General features: G+C 41.8%; 2 protein-coding genes across 4 annotated transcripts; one reads left to right on the plus strand and one right to left on the minus strand.

Annotated features, from left to right (window-relative positions):
- Positions 1 to 57: 57 nt before the first annotated feature.
- Positions 58 to 6,104, minus strand: LOC109872392 (dehydrogenase/reductase SDR family member 12). 2 transcript variants are annotated; one of them, XM_020463604.2, is made up of 11 exons: positions 5,991 to 6,104; positions 5,554 to 5,713; positions 4,883 to 5,016; positions 4,681 to 4,763; positions 3,972 to 4,067; positions 3,745 to 3,826; positions 3,600 to 3,661; positions 3,276 to 3,380; positions 1,165 to 1,255; positions 723 to 860; positions 58 to 565 (listed from the first exon to the last, which is right to left on the minus strand). In XM_020463604.2, exons 2-11 carry the CDS (start codon positions 5,607 to 5,609, stop codon positions 414 to 416), a joined length of 999 nt encoding a protein of 332 aa, XP_020319193.1. In that variant the 5' UTR covers positions 5,610 to 5,713; positions 5,991 to 6,104; the 3' UTR covers positions 58 to 413. The 2 variants fall into 2 exon arrangements, with proteins under 2 accessions (XP_020319193.1, XP_031662903.1); XM_031807043.1 differs by lacking the exon at positions 5,991 to 6,104 and having other exon boundaries at positions 59 to 565; positions 5,554 to 5,760.
- Positions 5,761 to 17,900, plus strand: LOC109872393 (AP-1 complex subunit sigma-3). 2 transcript variants are annotated; one of them, XM_020463605.2, is made up of 6 exons: positions 6,089 to 6,283; positions 15,139 to 15,317; positions 15,527 to 15,635; positions 15,830 to 15,967; positions 17,052 to 17,111; positions 17,300 to 17,900. In XM_020463605.2, exons 1-5 carry the CDS (start codon positions 6,281 to 6,283, stop codon positions 17,097 to 17,099), a joined length of 477 nt encoding a protein of 158 aa, XP_020319194.1. In that variant the 5' UTR covers positions 6,089 to 6,280; the 3' UTR covers positions 17,100 to 17,111; positions 17,300 to 17,900. The 2 variants fall into 2 exon arrangements, with proteins under 2 accessions (XP_020319195.1, XP_020319194.1); XM_020463606.2 differs by lacking the exon at positions 17,052 to 17,111 and having other exon boundaries at positions 5,761 to 6,283.
- Positions 17,901 to 19,114: the final 1,214 nt, after the last annotated feature.

A 19,114-nucleotide genomic window follows, 5' to 3' on the forward strand; every position in this document is an offset into this window, starting at 1 on the left:
GCTACAAAATCGTTGAATTCTTAAGCGTGTGTCCTGAAAGATTCAGACAGATACATAATCTGGGTTCAAGTCCTTTAATACCAACGAAAAACATTGAGGACAGGTTAGGAATACTTGAGTCAAATGAGAAACCATGAATACTATCATTTATAACTTTCGAACTGTAACGTCAGAATGAGCTACCTACCTCTAGGTCTGTGGTGTCACATACTGAACCTTAACTATAGTACTTTTCACTAAGGGTCGATGTCCATTGACATCAATGCACTAGAAGTGGAAGTTAGGATTCCTAAGAGCTGAATCAATTATAATTGGTTAGGTAAGAGTTTATCAAAGTGGTTGTTTGGTTACATTGGGGTTGCAGCTTGAGACTGGATATGTACGCTTTTGGTGCTGGTGGGTCACAAGATCTTTCAATAAGTTGGGTCAAAACTGTGTTGCGCGTCAGTGCGAGGCTGCTTTGCAGCCTGGGCCAAGATCTCCAGCTGGGTCATGAAGGACCGGACCTCCTCGGGGGAACTGTGGGTCCAGGCCAGGGGCAGGTGGGCCGGGACCGCCCGCCGATCTGAGAAATCACACCCAGCCCATTAGTGTTGGCAGTAAGTGTGCATTGCCATTTTCTGCTCAGCCCTAGTTGATTAAATGAAGTAAACCCAAATCAATTTAATGAAACATTTTAGGGGATCCCCACACCACTGGTACTAAAACACACTGGTGCCCACCTTGGAAGAACTTTCCGCTACGTGTTCTGCCAGCAGCACGGGTCAGTGCCAGCCACACCACAGTGTCAGCTCCCTGCTCTGCACTACGCAGCCTTTCCCCCATCATCTGGTGGAACTGAGGCATAGATGTAGAAACCGCTGGGGGGAGGAGAGATGACATCTGACTGCACCAAATAACTAACAATCTTATATTTACAATCAATATTTGCAATTTACAGCACATTACTTAATCTGTATAAAAGGATCTTCAATCAGTGTCTACCCTAATATACGGTACATGATTTGATGTGTCTACACATTATTTTGTCTGATTCTATCTATCCCCCTGACCTCCCCATGGTACCTGGTCTGTCCTTCCCCCCCGTCTCCCGATGGTACCTGGTCTGTCTATCCCTGTCTCCCCGTGGTCTATCTGTATCTATCCTATGCCTCCCCATGGTACCTGGTGTGTCGGCCCATCCAGGGTGCATGACGGAGAAGTGGATGGCTGGGTGGTGTTTGGCCCATTGTTCTGTCAGCACCACCTGCTGTCTCTACAGGGGACAACAATATAATATGTGCTATTTAGCAGACACTTTTATCCAAAGCGATTTACAGTCATGCATGCGTACATGTTTCATATGGGTGGCCCCGGGAATCGAACCCACAATCCTGGCGTTGCAAGAGCCATTCTTTACTTACTGAGCCAAACAGTTGGTAGAGCAGCACACTGACACCCACTAAAGAGATATCACACAGGTCTCTAACATATACAGTGGGGCAAAAAAGTATTTAGTCAGCCACCAATTGTGCAAGTTCTCCCACTTAAAAAGATGAGGCCTGTAATTTTCATCATAGGTACACTTCAACTATGACAGACAAAATGAGAAGAAAATAAAAATCTGGAAAATCACATTGTAGGATTTTTAATGAATTTATTTGCAAAAGGGTATATAACAGAGGTCAAACGTTTTCTGTAAGTCTTCAAGGTTTTCACACACTGTTGCTGGTATTTTGGCCCATTCCTCCATGCAGATCTCCTCTATAGCAGTGATGTTTTGGGGCTGTTGCTGGGCAACACGGACTTTCAACTCCCTCCAAAGATGTTCTATGGGGTTGAGATCTGGAAACTGGCTAGGCCACTCCAGGACCTTAATGCTTCTTACGAAGCCACTCCTTCATTGCCCGGGCGGTGTGTTTGGGATCATTGTCATGCTGAAAGACCAAGCCACGTTTTATCTTCAATGCCCTTGCTGATGGAAGGAGGTTTTCACTCAAAATCTCACGATACATGGCCCCATTCATTCTTTCCTTTACACGGATCAGACGTCCTGGTCCCTTTGCAGAAAAACAGCCCCAAAGCATGATGTTTCCACCGCCATGCTTCACAGTAGGTATGGTGTTCTTTGGATGCAACTCAGCATTCTTTGTCCTCCAAACACGACGAGTTGAGTTTTTACCAAAAAGTTCTATTTTGGTTTCATCTGACCATATGACATTCTCCCAATCTTCTTCTGGATCATCCAAATGCTCTCTAGCAAACTTCAGATGGGCCTGGACATGTACTGGCTTAAGCAGGGGGACATGTCTGGCACTGCAGGATTTGAGTCCCTGGCGGCGTAGTTTGTTACTGATGGTAGGCTTTGTTACTTTGGTCCCAGCTCTCTGCAGGTCATTCACTAGGCCCCCCCGTGTGGTTCTAGGATTTTTGCTCACCGTTCTTGTGATCATTTTGACCCCACGGGGTGAGATCTTGCGTGGAGCCCCAGATCGAGGGAGATTGTCAGTGGTCTTATGTCTTCCATTTCCTAATAATTGGTCCCACAGTTGATTTCTTCAAACCAAGCTGCTTACCTATTGCAGATTCAGTCTTCCCAGCCTGGTGCAGGTCTACAATTTTGTTTCTGGTGTCCTTTGACAGCTCTTTGGTCTTGGCCATAGTGGAGTTTGGAGTGTGACTGTTTGAGGTTGTGGACAGGTGTCTTTTAAACTGATAAGTTCAAACAGGTGCCATTAATACAGGTAACAAGTGGAGGACAGAGGAGCCTCTTAAAGAAGAAGTTACAGGTCTGTGAGAGCCAGAAATCTTGCTTGTTTGTAGGTGACCAAATACTTATTTTCCACCATAATTTGCAAATAAATTCATAAAAAATCCTACAATGTGATTTTCAGGATTTTTTTCTCATTTTGTCTGTTATAGTTGAAGTGTGTCTATGATGAAAATTACAGGCCTCAACTTTTTAAGTGGGAGAACTTGCACAATTAGTGGCTGACTAAATACTTTTTTGCCCCACTGTACATGCAATACAATCTTAATGCGTGCTGTACAACATTACACAGCCATGCAACCCCAGGCAAGGTGTCCTACTACAGTGGAGGCAGCTGAGGGGAGGACGGCTCACCATAATGGCTGAAACGGAGAAAATGGAATGGCAACAAAGACATGGAAACCATATGTTTGATACCATTCCACTAATTCCGCTCCAGCCATTACCACGAGTCCGTCCTCCCCAATTAAGTTCGCACCAACCTCCTGTGCCCTACCATCATTGGAACCCTGTTCTCCTCTCCTACCTTATTCTGTGCGTAGACCATGGTGCCGTCAAAGGAACCTTTTGCAGACTGGAGGTCATCAGGTTGGAGTTTCTGGACCAGCATGCCCCCTGATGTTACTGTTATCTGGGAGGACGGGGGGTGGGAACGGGGTGAGAGGGGGGTCATCACTAGATGGCTATGCCAGAATGGGCAAAAGAGACAATGTTGCAGGATATTGGCCAATATTGACAGATATTTATTTTTATGGTAGAAACTCCCACGGTGTACCCCCACGCAATATCCAGACCATTGGTTTGGTTGTAAATTAAGATGATCTATCCATCCTAGTGTGCCTATACCCACCACCCTCGGATCCCTGCTCTTCTGAAGTAGTGGAATGAGGCTCTGGGTGAGAAGATACACTCCTAAATGGAAGGGAGTAGAGGAGGAAAAAGATAATTATACCTGTACAACTCATTGATCACTCTGTATAGACAGTAAGTCTTACCCAGTGTGTTGGTGGCAAAGTTCTTCTCCAGACCATTATCGTTCACTTCTCTCTTGTTCACCATACACCCAGCATTATTAATCTGAACCAACACAGAGAAACAGCGTAACCCACTCAATAATAACTCCTTAGTCAATATTCACAACACACTCAATGCTCCATAATGGAGTTTAGCAAAAAGCTATTAAAAAGTGGAAGAGGGAGAGGAAAAAGTCTGTGGTGCCTACCAACACATTGAGGGAGGGGTATTGCATCTTAAAGGATTCAGCAAACTCCCACACCTTGTGTGTCTCAGACATATCCAGATGGTGAACGTATACTTCCTGGAGTGAAAAGTAATACAATAAACCATTGCGGTATGGCCAGATGTTGTTCATTATAGTGTATATAGCTGAGTTTGACACAAACACATGCACATCAGTGGCGTATCCAGAAATCTGATTAGACACTCGTAGCCACACCAGAAATTCTGAGATCTGATAGGTCGTCTCTGAATATATTAATAATTTTGACCACTGAAAGCAAAACCGCTGTGGCGCTGTTTCAGGCAAACGAAACAGCGCCCCTCTGTCTTAGAGGACAAATTCTTATTTACAATGACGGCCTACACCGGCCGAACCCGGACAACGCTGGGCCAGTTGTGCGCCGCCTTATGGGACTCCCAATCACGGCCGGTTGTGATACGTCCTTGATTCGAACCAGGCTGTCTAGTGACACCTCTAACACTGAGATGCAGTGCCTTAGACCACTGTGCTACTCAGGAGCCCTAATTTAATATGTTGAACAATCATAATTGTATTTTTTTTAATTCCACCTTGCATCAATTAAGGTTCAAAATGTTATCGCCCCCCGAAACTGGGTCTGTGCCCCACCTTGGCCACCCCATTTTAAATGTTTTGGACATGCCAATGATGCGCACCAACACGTCAAGCTTACCGTGTTTCCGGTCTCCCTGACAATATCTTCTTTGGCCTTCTCAGCTCTCTCCTTGTTCCTGCATAACATGTGGACTGTACCACCTGGCAAACCAAAGAGGGAATGTTGGTAAAACAGAATCATGATTCTTCTGTATGACAGACACCATTACACAGTGCAAGCGTGGTTGAGTTGCCTTCCTGACCAATCTCTGGTTTCGTACCTTTCTTAGCTATAGCCGTGGCAGTGGCTTTCCCTATGCCACTGTTAGCTCCTGTTATTATGAAGGACCTTCCTACCACAGCCACATCCAGCTCCTTGGCCACAAAGTGTTTAGCTGCTTGCTCATAGCCACTCCTGTTGGGAAACACAACACACCAATCAGTCTAATGCAACAATTCCATCACATTGTATGTTGAAGTAGACATACCTTTTCTTTGCAATGACATAAATACCCAAAGAGCAAGTTTGAAGTCAGGATTCTTCCGTCAGCTCTTATAAAAACTAATCAGCTGTTGGGGTGACTGAAGGAGAAGGCGACCTCAAATGACAAGACACTTCATCTGTCAAAGGGACTATTGTAATGCGAGTGAAAAGAGGGATTGTGTGTGTGGCTGGTAGTGCCATACAGTGATCTACATTTGCATATAGCCTACTGTAACAGTAAGAGTAATATCCTTGCAGATGATGATCAAATAGACACATATTTGATCGTTATTATAAACCAGGAGCAGCATAGAATACTCTGAGACATGGGTACTTGCAAACAGTGTCTCTACCAACTACCTCCTCAAATACCCACAAAAAAAGTCCACCTTCAAAACAAAAAAAACTTTCTCATATCCCTAAAAAAGCCAAATGCAACAGATTTGTGTCGTTTTGCAATTCACTGACCTTGTGTATTCGTGAATTCCTTTGAGAAACCAGACGATATTGCGATAGAAAGACATTGCTTTTCATGATCAAGTGCTCTCTCCTCCGAAGCCCGTTGAGTTGTGGCCGGTTTACCAAGCCCACTGTAGCATGGACTGTGACAGACAAGCGTCACGTGTGCCTACAAGTTCATTTCAGAGTTTAGTGTTGCCCTCTCTAGTCTTTTCTGAGAACAACAACTGCACCAGCCTATAAAACACTTTGTCAGATGACACAATCTTTGGTTGATTATTTTGTCTACTTTTGTAAAAGGGATAGGCCTACGTGTGCTCTGCACATGATCAGTACTAACACTAAACTGCATACTAACCTCAGTAGCCACACTGGCAATGTCATTTTACCACTTTTAATTGAGCACATTTTGCATCCGTAGGCTACAAGCATAATACGGTAGTCACCTCAGATATGATCAAAGGCGCGGTAGGACTTCCGAACAGGTGTAACGCTGTCAACCAATCCAGAGGCAGATAATTGGTGAGGTGGCCTCCACTGGTCTAGTCCTGCGGGCAACGTTCAGGACAGAGCAGTTCTCCTGGTTTTCTTTTCTCTGCTCGACGACAGCGTCCAGGGTGAAACGACTACAGCTATGCGCTCTTCAAGTTGTCTGACCCGCTGTGCAAGGGTGAAAGTATTGGACTAACTTTTAGTTATCTTTAACGACTGGAATTTGACTCAACCTATCCTCAAAATGGTGAGTTCGTTTTCAGGCACACGACCCGTTGTTCTAATTTAGTGATGAGTCAGACTATTCCGACAGTCCACTGGACTGCACCTGTCGCAGAGTCATTTTAAACTGTATACCGGATTGGTATTTGTCATTAATCGTTTGCCCTCTCTATACACCATAATTATCTTGACACAATTGCATAGTTTATTTCTAAATGTTAGGTGTGTTGGGTACAGTATTTCTGCTGAAGCGACAGTCGGAAGTAAGTTGTATTTCCTCGAACTGCACTCCTCTGCGGAACAGGTTTCGACACTTGTCGCTTGGCTGGTGACTCTGCAGCCATAGTGACAGTTGAAAGCTGGTTCAGGTGTATTTGCCTGTACAGGCTCACTGCGCCTTAGGCGTCACCCAGGTAGCAAAAATAGGTGGGTTCTTTATGTGTTGGATTGGTTGTCTAAACATTCTGTATGTATTCAGATACACGTTCGGTTTTGGTTGAAGTGTAGGGGACAGGTTACGTTTTGTAAACATTTGTCATAGGTATCATCAACGTTTGGTTAACGTAGGTGTATTTTACGACGTTGGTTGGGTTTCAAACGTCCAATGTTTAGCAAACGTTGGTAATAGATGTTATATGCGACCATTGCTTCAGCTAATAAAGACAGGAAATACAATATAAAACTGTTAATTACTAACTCTTGACTAACTATAATTTGATTGGTAACTATTTACATGACTGAAAAGGGGACTTACATATAACATTTTATTTATTTAACCAACAAGGAAATACAATATAAAACTGTTAATGACTAATTATTGATGAACTATAATTGGATTGGTAACTATTTACATGACTGAAAAGGGGACTATTATAGATAACATTGTATTCAACCAACAAGGAAATACAATATAAACGGTTAATTACTAACTATTGATGAATTATAATTGGATTAGCAACTAATTACATTACTATTTCCTTTTTTTATTTACCACTGGACACATTTAATAAAATCACTGGTTACAAAATGTCCTCTTTAGTCAAAAAGCATTAGGGTCGTTTGTGCTCCTTCTGTGTCTTGGGCTTCTGTCTCTTTCAGGTGCTGTGGACTGAAACAAAGTAACTGAGTGTTAACTCATCATTGTCATCACAGTCAGCTCGTGCTCTCTCACACCATTTGGGCAGACGGAGCTCTTTCTGTTTATCTGCGACTCTTCTCAGATGTGTCAATTTCGACAAGTAACATTACAGAAGAAGATATCTAATCAAAGTTTATTTGTCACGTGTGCCGAATACAACAGGTGTAGTAGACCTTACAGTGAAATGCTTACTTACAGGCTCTAACCAATAGTGCAAAAAAGGTATTCGGTGAACAATAGGTAGGTAAAGAAATAAAACAACAGTAAAAAGACGGGCTATAAAAGTAGCGAGGCTACATACAGACACCGGTTAGTCAGGCTGATTGAGGTAGTATGTACATGTAGATATGGTTAAAGTGACTATGCATGTGATGAACAGAGAGTAGCAGTAGCGTAAAAGAGGGGTTGGGGGCACACAATGCAAATTGTCTGGGTAGCCATTTGATTACCTGTTCAGGAGTCTTATGACTTAGGGGTAAAAACTGTTGAGAAGCCTTTTTGTCCTATACTTGGCACTCCGGTACCTCTTGCAATGCGGTAGTAGAGAGAAGAGCCTGTGGCTGGGGTCTTTGACAATTTTTAGGGCCTTCCTCTGACACCGCCTGGTGTAGAGGTCCTGGGTGGAAGGCAGCTTAGCCCCAGTGATGTACTGGGCCGTACGCACAACCCTCTGTTGTGCCTTGCGGTCAGAGGCTGAGCAATTGCCGTACCAGGCAGTGATGCAACCAGTCATCTACATAATTAATAGGTTGTATAGATGCTCTCTGTTGCAGCTTTAGAACCTTTTGAGGATCTCAGGACCCATGCCAAATCTTTTTAGTTTCCTGAGGGGGACTAGACTTTGTCGTGCCCTCTTCACGACTGTCTTGGTGTGTTTGGACCATTCTAGTTTGTTGTTGATGTGGACACCAATGAACTCGAAGTTACCTAGCATTAGTGTTGAAGTAAACAAACATGGCTGTACGCATAAAGTAGACCCTTCGACAGCTTAATAGGTTGTATAGTTACTAATGTATAGTTAGGCATAGCTACTGCTGTTACTTTGCTAATGTTTTGCTTCATAGATTACTGCGGTATTTAGCTAGACTAGGCTAAACATCCAGCTGTTGTATTAGCGAGCTACGACGGAGTCAATTATTCAAAATAATTATTTAGAGAAATTACAATGAACATTTTTACGTAAGTAAAACACTTGTTGCGTACTGTTAATGAACACAACATATCTGAGGAACTCCACCTGTCCTACCTTTGATCTGTATTTGTTTCCCCCCCCCTCTTTGTGGCATCTGCTGCAGGCCTCTGAATGAGATTGAAACACTTCTGTTGAATTATTAGTAAAGCAGCACAATATGGTATTATAATGTAGATCTAGGACAAGGAGGCCAATGGATTCTGGGTAAATAGATGCTGGTTGTCTTCTGAGATATAAATAATAAAGGTTCTACTAGGGTGTCCGGTGTTAATGTGCATCTACTTCGTTGTGACTCTTAAAAGAGTTAGAACTTCCAATGGCAACTTTTTTTTCTTCCCTTTCATACTGAACTGTGGCCACAGTCTGCTGGTCCCAATGCTGGTCCCAATGCACCCTATCAGCCTCCACAGTCTTCCCCACTGTGTTGAACCCATACATACTGAGATAGGATGTCGAGTAATTAAGAATTTGATTCCTGGTATGTCTGACAGAACCAATGAAAAACATGTGCCCTACAGTAGTAGCCCTATAATACTTTAGCGGCCGGTGTTTATCTTTTTGTGTTGAAGAAGTACTTGCAGTGAGAGCATACCAATTGTTTGTGAAAAATCTCATCTGTTGACATCGCTTACACAGAGGCTTCAGGTCAGCCACAGAGTCTAACAGTGATTGCAGAATGTGATTTCTATGGTCGATGGCCTTGTAGCATAAAGGGAGCCTCAGTTGCTCTTGCTGGTTCTCAATTATAATGTCTAGCTTCATCAGTACCTGTGTCTGGAAGGCTTAACAAGACGACAACATTGATTAGAACGGAGACACATAATTGGGTCCTAGACTAGCTGTTTTAGCAGAAAGGAGGGGGGAGTTGCTATTTTGACAAAAGCACTGTTAAATCACAGATTAAGACATTGCAATTATCTCCTGAGACTGAACAGCACTTGTGGATGCAGATTCCTTTTGTTGGAGACCTATGAGGATTGATAGGAGGTTTAGCGTAAAGCAGTTCATTCATTCTTAACAGTGCATTGTGACATTTCAGAAAAACACAACGGTTTTGGTTGAGGGGAAGAATAGAGATGGATGTGTCGATACTGTTGGGCACTACTAAGGGAGGTTGACTGTGTTCTGTAACAGATATGTAAAATTCTTACTGGATGCTACAGGTAACGCTAGTCTGCCAGTTGTTGTTTTGGCTGGTAGGCCTGTAGGAAGTTGAAGATTGGATAAAACTCCAGTATGTGAATTCTATATGCTATTACAGTCATCACCGAAGATAAATGGACTGTGACACACACTTTAGATCTGTACTAGAGGTCGACCGATCATGATTTTTCAACACCGATACCGATTATTGGAGGACCAAAAAACCTGATGCCGATTTTTATTTATTTGTAATAATGCCAATTACAACAATACTGAATGAACACTTATTTTAACTTAATATAATACATCAATAAAATCAATTTAGCCTCAAGTAAATAATTAAACATGTTCAATTTGGTTTAAATAATGCAAAAACAAAGTGTTGGAGAAGAAAGTAAAAGTGCAATATGTGCTATGTAAGAAAGCTAACGTTTCAGTTCCTTGCTCAGAACATGAGAACATATGAAAGCTGGTGGTTCCTTTTAACATGAGTCTTCAATATTCCCAGGTAAGAAGTTTTAGGTTGTCGTTATTATAGGACTATTTCCCTCTATACCATTTTGTATTTCATTAACCTTGGATGTTCTTATAGGCACTTTAGTATTGCCAGTGTAACAGTATAGCTTCTGTCCCTCTCCTCGCTCGAACCAGCAACACAACGACAACAACCATCATCGAAGCAGCGTTACCCATGCAGAGCAAGGGGAACAACCACTAGAAGGCTCAGAGCGAGTGACATTTGAAACTCTATTAGCGTGCGCTAACTAGCTAGCCATTTCACTTTGGTTACACCAGCCTCATCTCGGGAGCTGATAGGCTTGAAGTCATAAACGGCGGCAATGCTTGACGCACAAGGAAGAGCTGCTGGCAAAACGCACGAAAGTGCTGTTTGAACGAATGTTTACGCGCCTGCTTCTGCCTACCACCCTTCAGTCAGATACTTAGATACTTGTATGCTCAGTCAGATTATATGCAACGCAGGACACGCTAGATAATATCTAGTAATATATCATCAACCATGTGTAGTTAACTAGGGATTATGATTGTTTTTTATAAGATAAGTTTAATGCTAGCTAGCAACTTACCTTGGCTTACTGCATTCGCGTAACAGGCAGTCTCCTTGTGGAGTGCAACGAGAGAGACAGGTCGTTATTGCGTTGGACTAGTTAACTGTAAGGTTGCAAGATTGGATCCCACGAGCTGACAAGGTGAAAATCTGTCGTTCTACCCCTGAACAAGGCAGTTAACCCATTGTTCCTAGGCGTCATTGAAAATAAGAATGTGTTCTTAACTCACTTGCCTAGTTAAATAAAGGTATATAAAAAAATCGGCGCCCAAAAATACCAATTTCCGATTGTTACGATAACTTGAAATGGGCCCTAATTAATCGGCCATTCCGATTTAAATCGGTTGACCTCTAATCTGTACTTCTCCACCTCAGATTTTAAATTAATGTGACGGCTTAATTTGATGATATCCTATATACACTGTGGCCATGAGTATGTGGACAACTGGCCATCACACCTATATGAGCTTGTTGGACATCTCATTCCAAAACCATGGGCATTAATATGGAGTCGGGCCCCCCTTTGTGGCTATGACAGCTGCCACTCTTCGGGGGAGGCTTTCCACAAGATTTTGGAGTGTGTCTGTGCGACACAGTCATGCTGGAACAGGAAAGGGCCTTCCCCAAACTGTTTCCACAAAGTTGGAAGCACCCAATTGTCTAAAATGTATTTGTATCCTGTAGCATTAAAATGACCCTTCACTGGAGCTAAAGGCTCAGCTGGATTTATGCACCAGTTAGCAATGGGTGTGGCTGAAACACCTGAACTCAATAATTAGTAGGGGTGTCCACATACTTTTGGACATAGTGTATGCCACTGTCCAAAATGTTGGTAACTCTTTGTAGGCCTTTCCTTTTCGCGGGATATCTTTTGGGTACTTACAAATCATAAGAAGCATGATTTTATTAATTTTTTGCATTGGGCAAAAATTCTGTTCATTGTGAAATCATAAATAATTTTTCCATATAAGACACTTTGTCCTGATATCTGGGCGGTAGGGATAAACAAAGTTTTCTCTGGAATGCAGGGTTCCATAAAGAACTCGTCTATATCAGCTGTTGGGTACAAAACAGAAAATATGTCATAAGCATCGGATCTACACATATGTTAATATAGTCGGTGTATAATCAATTTACTGCTGCATGTATTGGTCGTGTCACTGAGATTATATACACACACACACACACACACACACAGTGGCTAGTGGGGTGCTTAGTTGAGTAATTGGGTGGGTTAATTCATTTCAATAATTCAGATAATCGCCTTGTGTTAGCTGGCTGGAGGAGGAAGACTCTTACGAAGAGTAAGTTACCAAGGACTACAGCTGGCTGGTTGGCAGGCTGTAACTGGAGACAGAGAACAGAGATTGCCATGTTTCAAAGCAAACTGACTTGATTTAAGTTACGTTGAAACATCTGTATCACTGAACACACCTGGAGCTTGGCTTGAGAAATCCAGGAGAATGATGATTCGAGTAACGTTACGGCTGGTCAGCCGGCTGGTTAACTAGGAGAACGGTAAAGTCAGTGTTAATAAGACTAGTTGACTAACGTTAGTCAATTTAGCTAGCGTTACGTTAAGTGAGTCAACGGAGTTGGGTAAGGTTACGTTAATATTAGCTAGCTAACTCCAAGCATTCAGTTGTTTAATAATCGAACATCAACACTGATTACATAAAATATAATGTTACATGTTATCACACATACAAATGACCCGACGACGTTACTGTGTTATGTGTTAATAACATTTAGACTACGTTACCCAGCAGGCTATTCGGATGGTTAAAGAATGGCTAAACATGGAGTTTTCTAGCTGAAGTATATGTTCATTAAAAGTAGTTAAACCTACGCCCCAGTTTGTCATTATATAAGGAACAAACATAAGTTACTGCAGTGAATAAGCTCAAGTGACTGAAAAAATAGCGCCTTTTTGGCAATCAAGTGGTCGTGCGTATCGGCATTCCGCAAACAGTACCAAATCCCTACCTACTGGCTATGTTGGAATAGGTTTCAAATACATTCATTTTGAAACCTTCTGACAACGTTTAGAAACATTGGCCAAGAGTTACCTTTCATACGTGTCAAACAGTGCCAAATCTCAACCTATAGGCAACTTTGGAATATGTTTATTTGGGAATGTTGGGAGAACATTGTTATGTTTTGTTTTTGCAACACCAATATACAACCTAAGTCCAAAGTTGGTTTTGGTTCCAGGAACGTTTTGTGCTACTTGGGAGTAGCCTATTTGGGACACTGCACAAAGTATCTGCCGTGACATTTCAATGTCTTTGAATATACAGTATCTCCAAATGAAAATGTAGAAGGGTATGGCGTTTTCATTGTAGAAAACCTTGCTTTTCTGAGTAAACTTAGCGTAGATATAAATAATATATTCCCCAGTCTGTCCTTCCTTGTCAAATCAAAGAATCCCTCAAAAGTCCCTGAAATATGAATATTTTATTTAGCCTTTCATTGACAACAATACACATCTCTGCAGTGCAAGGTTGAGAAAAAACATTTACTCTGTGAAATTAACTTGAACTTTATTTTGTATTCTGTACGTACTCTGTTCTTGTCAGACCAAAGAATGGATCAAATGTCCCTGAATATAAATGGCTTTGCTGGTGCTGCCAGGTGGAACACTTAAACAGTTGACAATAATACACATTGCCCAGATATTCAAGTCAACAAATGCAGGAAAATGAAACCAGAGTGCCTTTTGCCCTAGTCACTCAGCTCCTAAAACAAAGATCACGTTGGACATCTAGCTGAACAAAACAAGGAAATGTACTCTCTAAACAGTATGAATACATCTCCTCAACTCTTTTGGGAAACAAAGCCATAGCATCAGACCCAACCTCTTTTGTTTATCTGCATACTTTTTAAAATGTTTTTATTTAACTAGGAAAGTCAGTTTCGAGAAGAAATTCTTATTTTACAATGACCTTCCCCTATCCCGGATGACGCTGGGTCAATTGTGTGCCGCCCTATGGAACTTCCGATCACGAACGGTTGTGATACAGCCCAGGATCAAACCAGGGTCTGTAGTGATGCCTCTAGCACTGCTTACCTCCACCCCCCCCCCCCCCTCCCCTCTTCTTCTTTCATCTCAGGTTGAGGTACCTTTTATCCCTCCCCCTCTTTCCCTTTCTGCCTTTTTCTCAATTTCTCTTCCCTTTGTCTTGTTAGGATAGTAAATTAACATCTTCACTGGACTGCCTCAGAGCCCTTGGGGTGCCCTTTTGCTCTCCTTTGTAAAACATGGCCTTTTAATTGGTGTTATTTTTTTACTGATCTTATTTTATTTTTGGTCTCTTCTCACTTGTAGCTTTTAAATGCTTTGTAGCTTTTAAATGCAACAAATTGCCTATCAAACTAGATAATTTCTCAAACTTGTGATTCTTGGGAAAAAGTCCTTTAGCCACCGCGAGTGAGGCAGTGCGTTGCTGCACTCGTCTTCGTCACATGCGCGAACTGTCCACCGGCAACGAGCGGTGAGTTTGAAATGAATACTGCCAGTAGTAGGTTACTTTGGATTGCTAGCATGTGTTGTCTCCCAGTCAGGGACAGGATATTAGCTAGGATATTTGACCGAATATCCTAGCTGATTCATCTAGCCTACATTAGAGATGATCAGATCACACCCCATTAGTATTTCTAGCAAAGATACTTCACTAATTCCCTTTTATCTTTGGTTTTAGCTTGCTTGGCCTACAATGTGTGACTGTTTTTGCAGAAAATTAAGGCCCATGATAAAACAGAATTTGGCTACAGGAGCGGTAAGAAAGTATGAATAGAATTGAAGAAGGGGGGGGCAGCACTACCAAAGGTCTATGCATGGTGCTGATGGGGCCCCAGGGAAGAGAGTTAATACAGGGGGCCTTGTATACAGCTTGAGTCAGGTGTCATTCAGTGACTCGCTGTGTGTGTGATTTTCAGTTGAATACTTGTATACATATTCTTTGAAATAAACACAGATTCAGTCTGGCACTACTCATTGATAACCACTATCTGACAAGACAGGGTTGGTGTACTGCATGCTGTTATTGCTGAATTGTCAGTGTTTACTTGAAGGAAGGATGCATTCTCAAAATATTGGAACCCAGCATCCTTCCTGGCCTATATTTCTCTTTCTCCTCTCTATGCTCTCACTGCGGTCCTGTATGGCTCAGTTGGTAGAGCATTGTGCTTGCAATGCCAGGATTGTGGGTTTGATTCCCTGGGCCACCCAGACGTACAATGTATGCAAGCATGACTGTAGGTCTCTTTGGATAAAAGCGTCTGCTAAATGGCATACGTTATTGTTATATTACTAACCTTGTGGTGCATCTTGTCCTGTAGATGCATTTCCTGCTGCTCTTCAGTCGCCAAGGCAAGCTCCGCCTCCAGAAGTGGTTCACGCCCATCCCTGAGCGAGAGAAGAAGAAGATCGTCAGGGACATGACCACCATGGTGTTGGGGCGGAAACCACGCTCCTGCAACTTCCTGCACTGGAAAGACCTGAAGATCGTCTACAAGAAGTGAGAAGGGGAGTGTACAGGAGGGAGGGGGAGGGGAGATGAATAGCGAGCGGTGTGCTCTCCTCTCCTAAGGTTGCTTATCAGAAGACTAAAGTGGCTTCCTTCTTCATATTCAATAATCAGAACTCTAACTGTATTACTCTGTTAATCCTCTCTCGCTCACCCTCCCGCTCTCACTCTCTCTACCGCTTTCTCTCTCGGTACGGTAGGTATGCCAGTCTGTATTTCTGCTGTGGTCTGGATGCTGAGGAGAATGAGCTGCTAGCCCTAGAGGTGCTGCATCGCTATGTGGAGCTGCTGGACAAGTACTTTGGCAATGTATGATTCTCTCACATAGCACTCTATTTGTGTTGATCTCTCTCTCTCTCTCCCCCCTTCAATTCCCTCCCCCTATTTATCTTTTTCAACGAATTGCATTGCCTGCATAGTATGTATTTAACACCGTAAACTGATTTGTGCTAGACTGGACTCTACTTCTTGAACCTTGGGTAATTTTTTCTTCCTCTCCCAAGGTATGTGAGCTGGACATAATATTTAACTTTGAAAAGGCTTACTTCATCCTGGATGAGTTTCTGTTGGGGGGAGAGGTACAGGAGACGTCCAAACAGGTCGTATCCCGCTCCATCGAGGCCTCAGACATGCTACAGGAGGTGAGTGAGAGACCGTGCTCAAGGTAGATGTTGCCCATGACACAGATCTAGGATCAGTGTTTTCCACTTCCAATCTTAACTGAGACTATTTGGGGGAGAATTGCAAAAACTGACCTTAGATCAGTGTCTAGAAGCAACATTGTAAATGCTTTATCTTACGGTCTGATTTTGACCGGTTTTTCTACATATGATTTACCTGGTACAATTATTATAGTTACATAATAATTAACCTAATGTTTATTTAGGATTGAACGCACCATTTAGTAACAAGTAGTTACCAATTTTAACGAATTCTTTAAAGTAGGTACTGAAAAGTACCTATTTTACCCTATAATTCCTTAGTAAAAACCTGATGAAAGTGGACTGTTGAAATGGTGTTAATGTCTCATGGATTGACTCTGCAGTGCTGTTGACTGACTCCTGATGAGCTCTCTTCTCCTGTCTCATAGCTAATAGGCTTCCCTACATGACCCATATTAACTGGTTTACTTATGGGCCTATTATCCTCATTCTGTCTGTCATGAGAGACTGACCCAACTTAGATTCTTCTGTCTCTCTCATTGCTGTAGGTCTGCTTTGGCAGGAGCTGTCTACTCTCTGTACTATCCATGCAGCCTCTGTGGCGCTATAGGCACTAAGCGACACTCTGCATGGTCCTTTTTGGTTTTACTATGGGATGGGCATTTGAAAACTCGTATTCGGCATGTTATTGTGAAATGGGGAAGACGTTTGCTATTGGTCGTTCCAATTACTGGTTGTTCTGATACAACTGAAAAGGAAATGTAACATTATTTTACTGCACTTGACATGGTCAACAAACTATAAGTTAATCTTAGAATTTGACATTTTGTCAGCGCTTATAAATTCCACCTGCTAAATAGTTGCATTGTAAGTGTTGAACTTTTATTTGGCTATTAACAAACAAATACAAACCTTGAATCGAGTACTTACGCCCATCCCTAGTTTCACTATCTGCTTGCTTAGGAAATACAACTAACATATTGATCCTAGTCTCTATTGCATGCTATCTGAACAGTTGCATCATCACTCATTTGATTCTTCATCACCATCATCATTGCTTTAGGCTGAGATTGACAACAGTGATTATGATCTGGAGCTTGGATGGCCTTGAATTTGGACAAAGGTTAGAGGCTAATGATTGTGATTCTATTAGTAGCATAGTGCCGTGTGTAAACGTTCTATGCTTATGTCTTAATGGATGTGAGCTACATACAAAGATGTTATGTAGGTGTGACGGAATATTCATGACATTAAAACAAGACTTGTTGATATGGAGATCACACAATGAATTTGTCCATCTCTCCTCTCCAGACCATGGAGGAATACATGAGCAAGCCTGCGTTCTAATACTGGAACCGGGGATCTACACACACAAGAAGGAATGTGGAACACAGGACCATTCCAGAACTGGAAGTCTTCCTACTGTACAGAATCCATGGAATTACGAGTTCCAGAATTCTATTTCTATGACGGAATTTGTCTGCTGAGGTGGCCAGGATGTTTTATCCTGGATTGTTGTGTTCTAAATACGGCTTTATTTTTCCTCGTAAGGTAAGGACGAGACTTTAGCTGTTATTATTGATATGATCACCCATCCCCCTGGATCCTTGAAGTAGTTACTGAAAACTAGGGTTATAACAATCCTAATATATCACCACAAAGTGCTTTTTTTTTTCAATTCTTGATTTCTTCAATGACATGTTGTGCATGTAAGATTATATGGAAATTGAAGAAGTGCCTCTTTAGAATATGTATTTAGACTAGCCTTGTTTTGTATAATCTTGGTTGGGACTAGCCTTTTTGGAAAGGGGATTATTTATCTGGGCGAATGTTACGGTGTGTTTTTTATAAAACGAATTATTGATTATGAATGTTGACGACGTTGGAATTAAAGTGCATTTTGATACTTGAATCTTCTGGGGATTTGTATTTCTGTTATCGGCTAGACTATTTAATGTTTGTCATTATTTCACTTAAGCGCACGATGAGCATTGATAAACCAAGCACATTTATCTGTATATTTTAAATTTATAGGCTGCCACTGACACTTTAATCGTACATCTAATTCTGCCTCAACATTATTTAGGTCCAAGCTTGCTCTAGAAGGAAGAGAAGCATAAAAAGAACATGAGCTTGTGGAATCCATATGTAGTTTAAGTCGGAAGTTTACATACACTTAGGTTGGAGTCGTTAAAACTCGTTTTTCAACCATTTAACAAATTTATTGTTAAACTATAGTTTTGGCAAGTCTGTTCTACTTTGTGCATGACACACGTTATTTTTCCAACAATTGTTTACAGACCGATTATTTCACTTAAAATTCAGTGTATCACAATTCCAGTGGGTCAGAAGTTTACATATACTAAGTGGACTGTGCCTTTAAACTGCTTGGAAAATTATGTCATGGCTTAGAAGCTTCTGATAGGCTAATCGACATAATTTCAGTCAATTGGAGGTGTACCTGTGGACGTATTTCAAAGCCTACCTTCAAACGCAGTGCCTCTTTGCTTGACATCATGGGAAAATCAAAAGAAATTAGTCAAGACTTCAGAAAAACATTTGTAGACATCCACAAGTCTGGTTCATCCTTAGGAGCAATGCCTGAAGGTACAACATTGTTCTGTATAAACACCATGTGACCATGCGGCCGTCATACCGCTGAACTGAACTGAAAAAGCGTGTGCAAGCAAGGAGGCCTACAAACCTGACTCCGTTACACCAGCTCTGTCAGGAGGAATGGGGCAACATCCACCAGACTTATTGTGGGAAACTTGTGGAAGGCTACCTGAAACGGTCAACCCCAGTTAAACAATTTAATGCAATGCTACCAAATACTAATTGAGTGTATGTGAACTTCTGACCCACTGGGAATGTGATGAAATAAATAAAAGCTTAAATAAATACTTCTCTCTACTATTCTGACGTTTCACATTCTTAAAATAAAGTGGTGATCCTAACTGACCTAAAATTGAATTTTTACTAGGATTAAATGTCAGGAATTGTGAAATACTGAGTTTAAATGTATTTGGTTGAGGTGTTTGTAAACTTCTGACTTCAACTATGTATCTAATCATCAATGTAGGTCTAGTGATCAGTGTATTATAATAAGACAACAGAACGCAGCAA

Source organism: Oncorhynchus kisutch, linkage group LG27, assembly GCF_002021735.2.
Source record: "Oncorhynchus kisutch isolate 150728-3 linkage group LG27, Okis_V2, whole genome shotgun sequence".
In the NCBI taxonomy this organism is placed as follows: Eukaryota; Metazoa; Chordata; class Actinopteri; order Salmoniformes; family Salmonidae; genus Oncorhynchus; species Oncorhynchus kisutch.

Coding starts and splice junctions, on each gene's coding strand:
- LOC109872393 (XM_020463605.2), top strand. Junction 15,636..15,829: donor TGGACAAGTACTTTGGCAAT/GTATGATTCTCT, acceptor TCCTCTCCCAAG/GTATGTGAGCTGGACATAAT. Junction 15,968..17,051: donor CCTCAGACATGCTACAGGAG/GTGAGTGAGAGA, acceptor TCATTGCTTTAG/GCTGAGATTGACAACAGTGA.
- LOC109872392 (XM_020463604.2), bottom strand. CDS start 5,609: ATGTCTTTCTATCGCAATATCGTCTGGTTTCTCAAAGGAATTCACGAA. Junction 5,017..5,553: donor GGAATTCACGAATACACAAG/GTCAGTGAATTG, acceptor GTTTCCCAACAG/GAGTGGCTATGAGCAAGCAG. Junction 4,764..4,882: donor CACGGCTATAGCTAAGAAAG/GTACGAAACCAG, acceptor TTGGTTTGCCAG/GTGGTACAGTCCACATGTTA.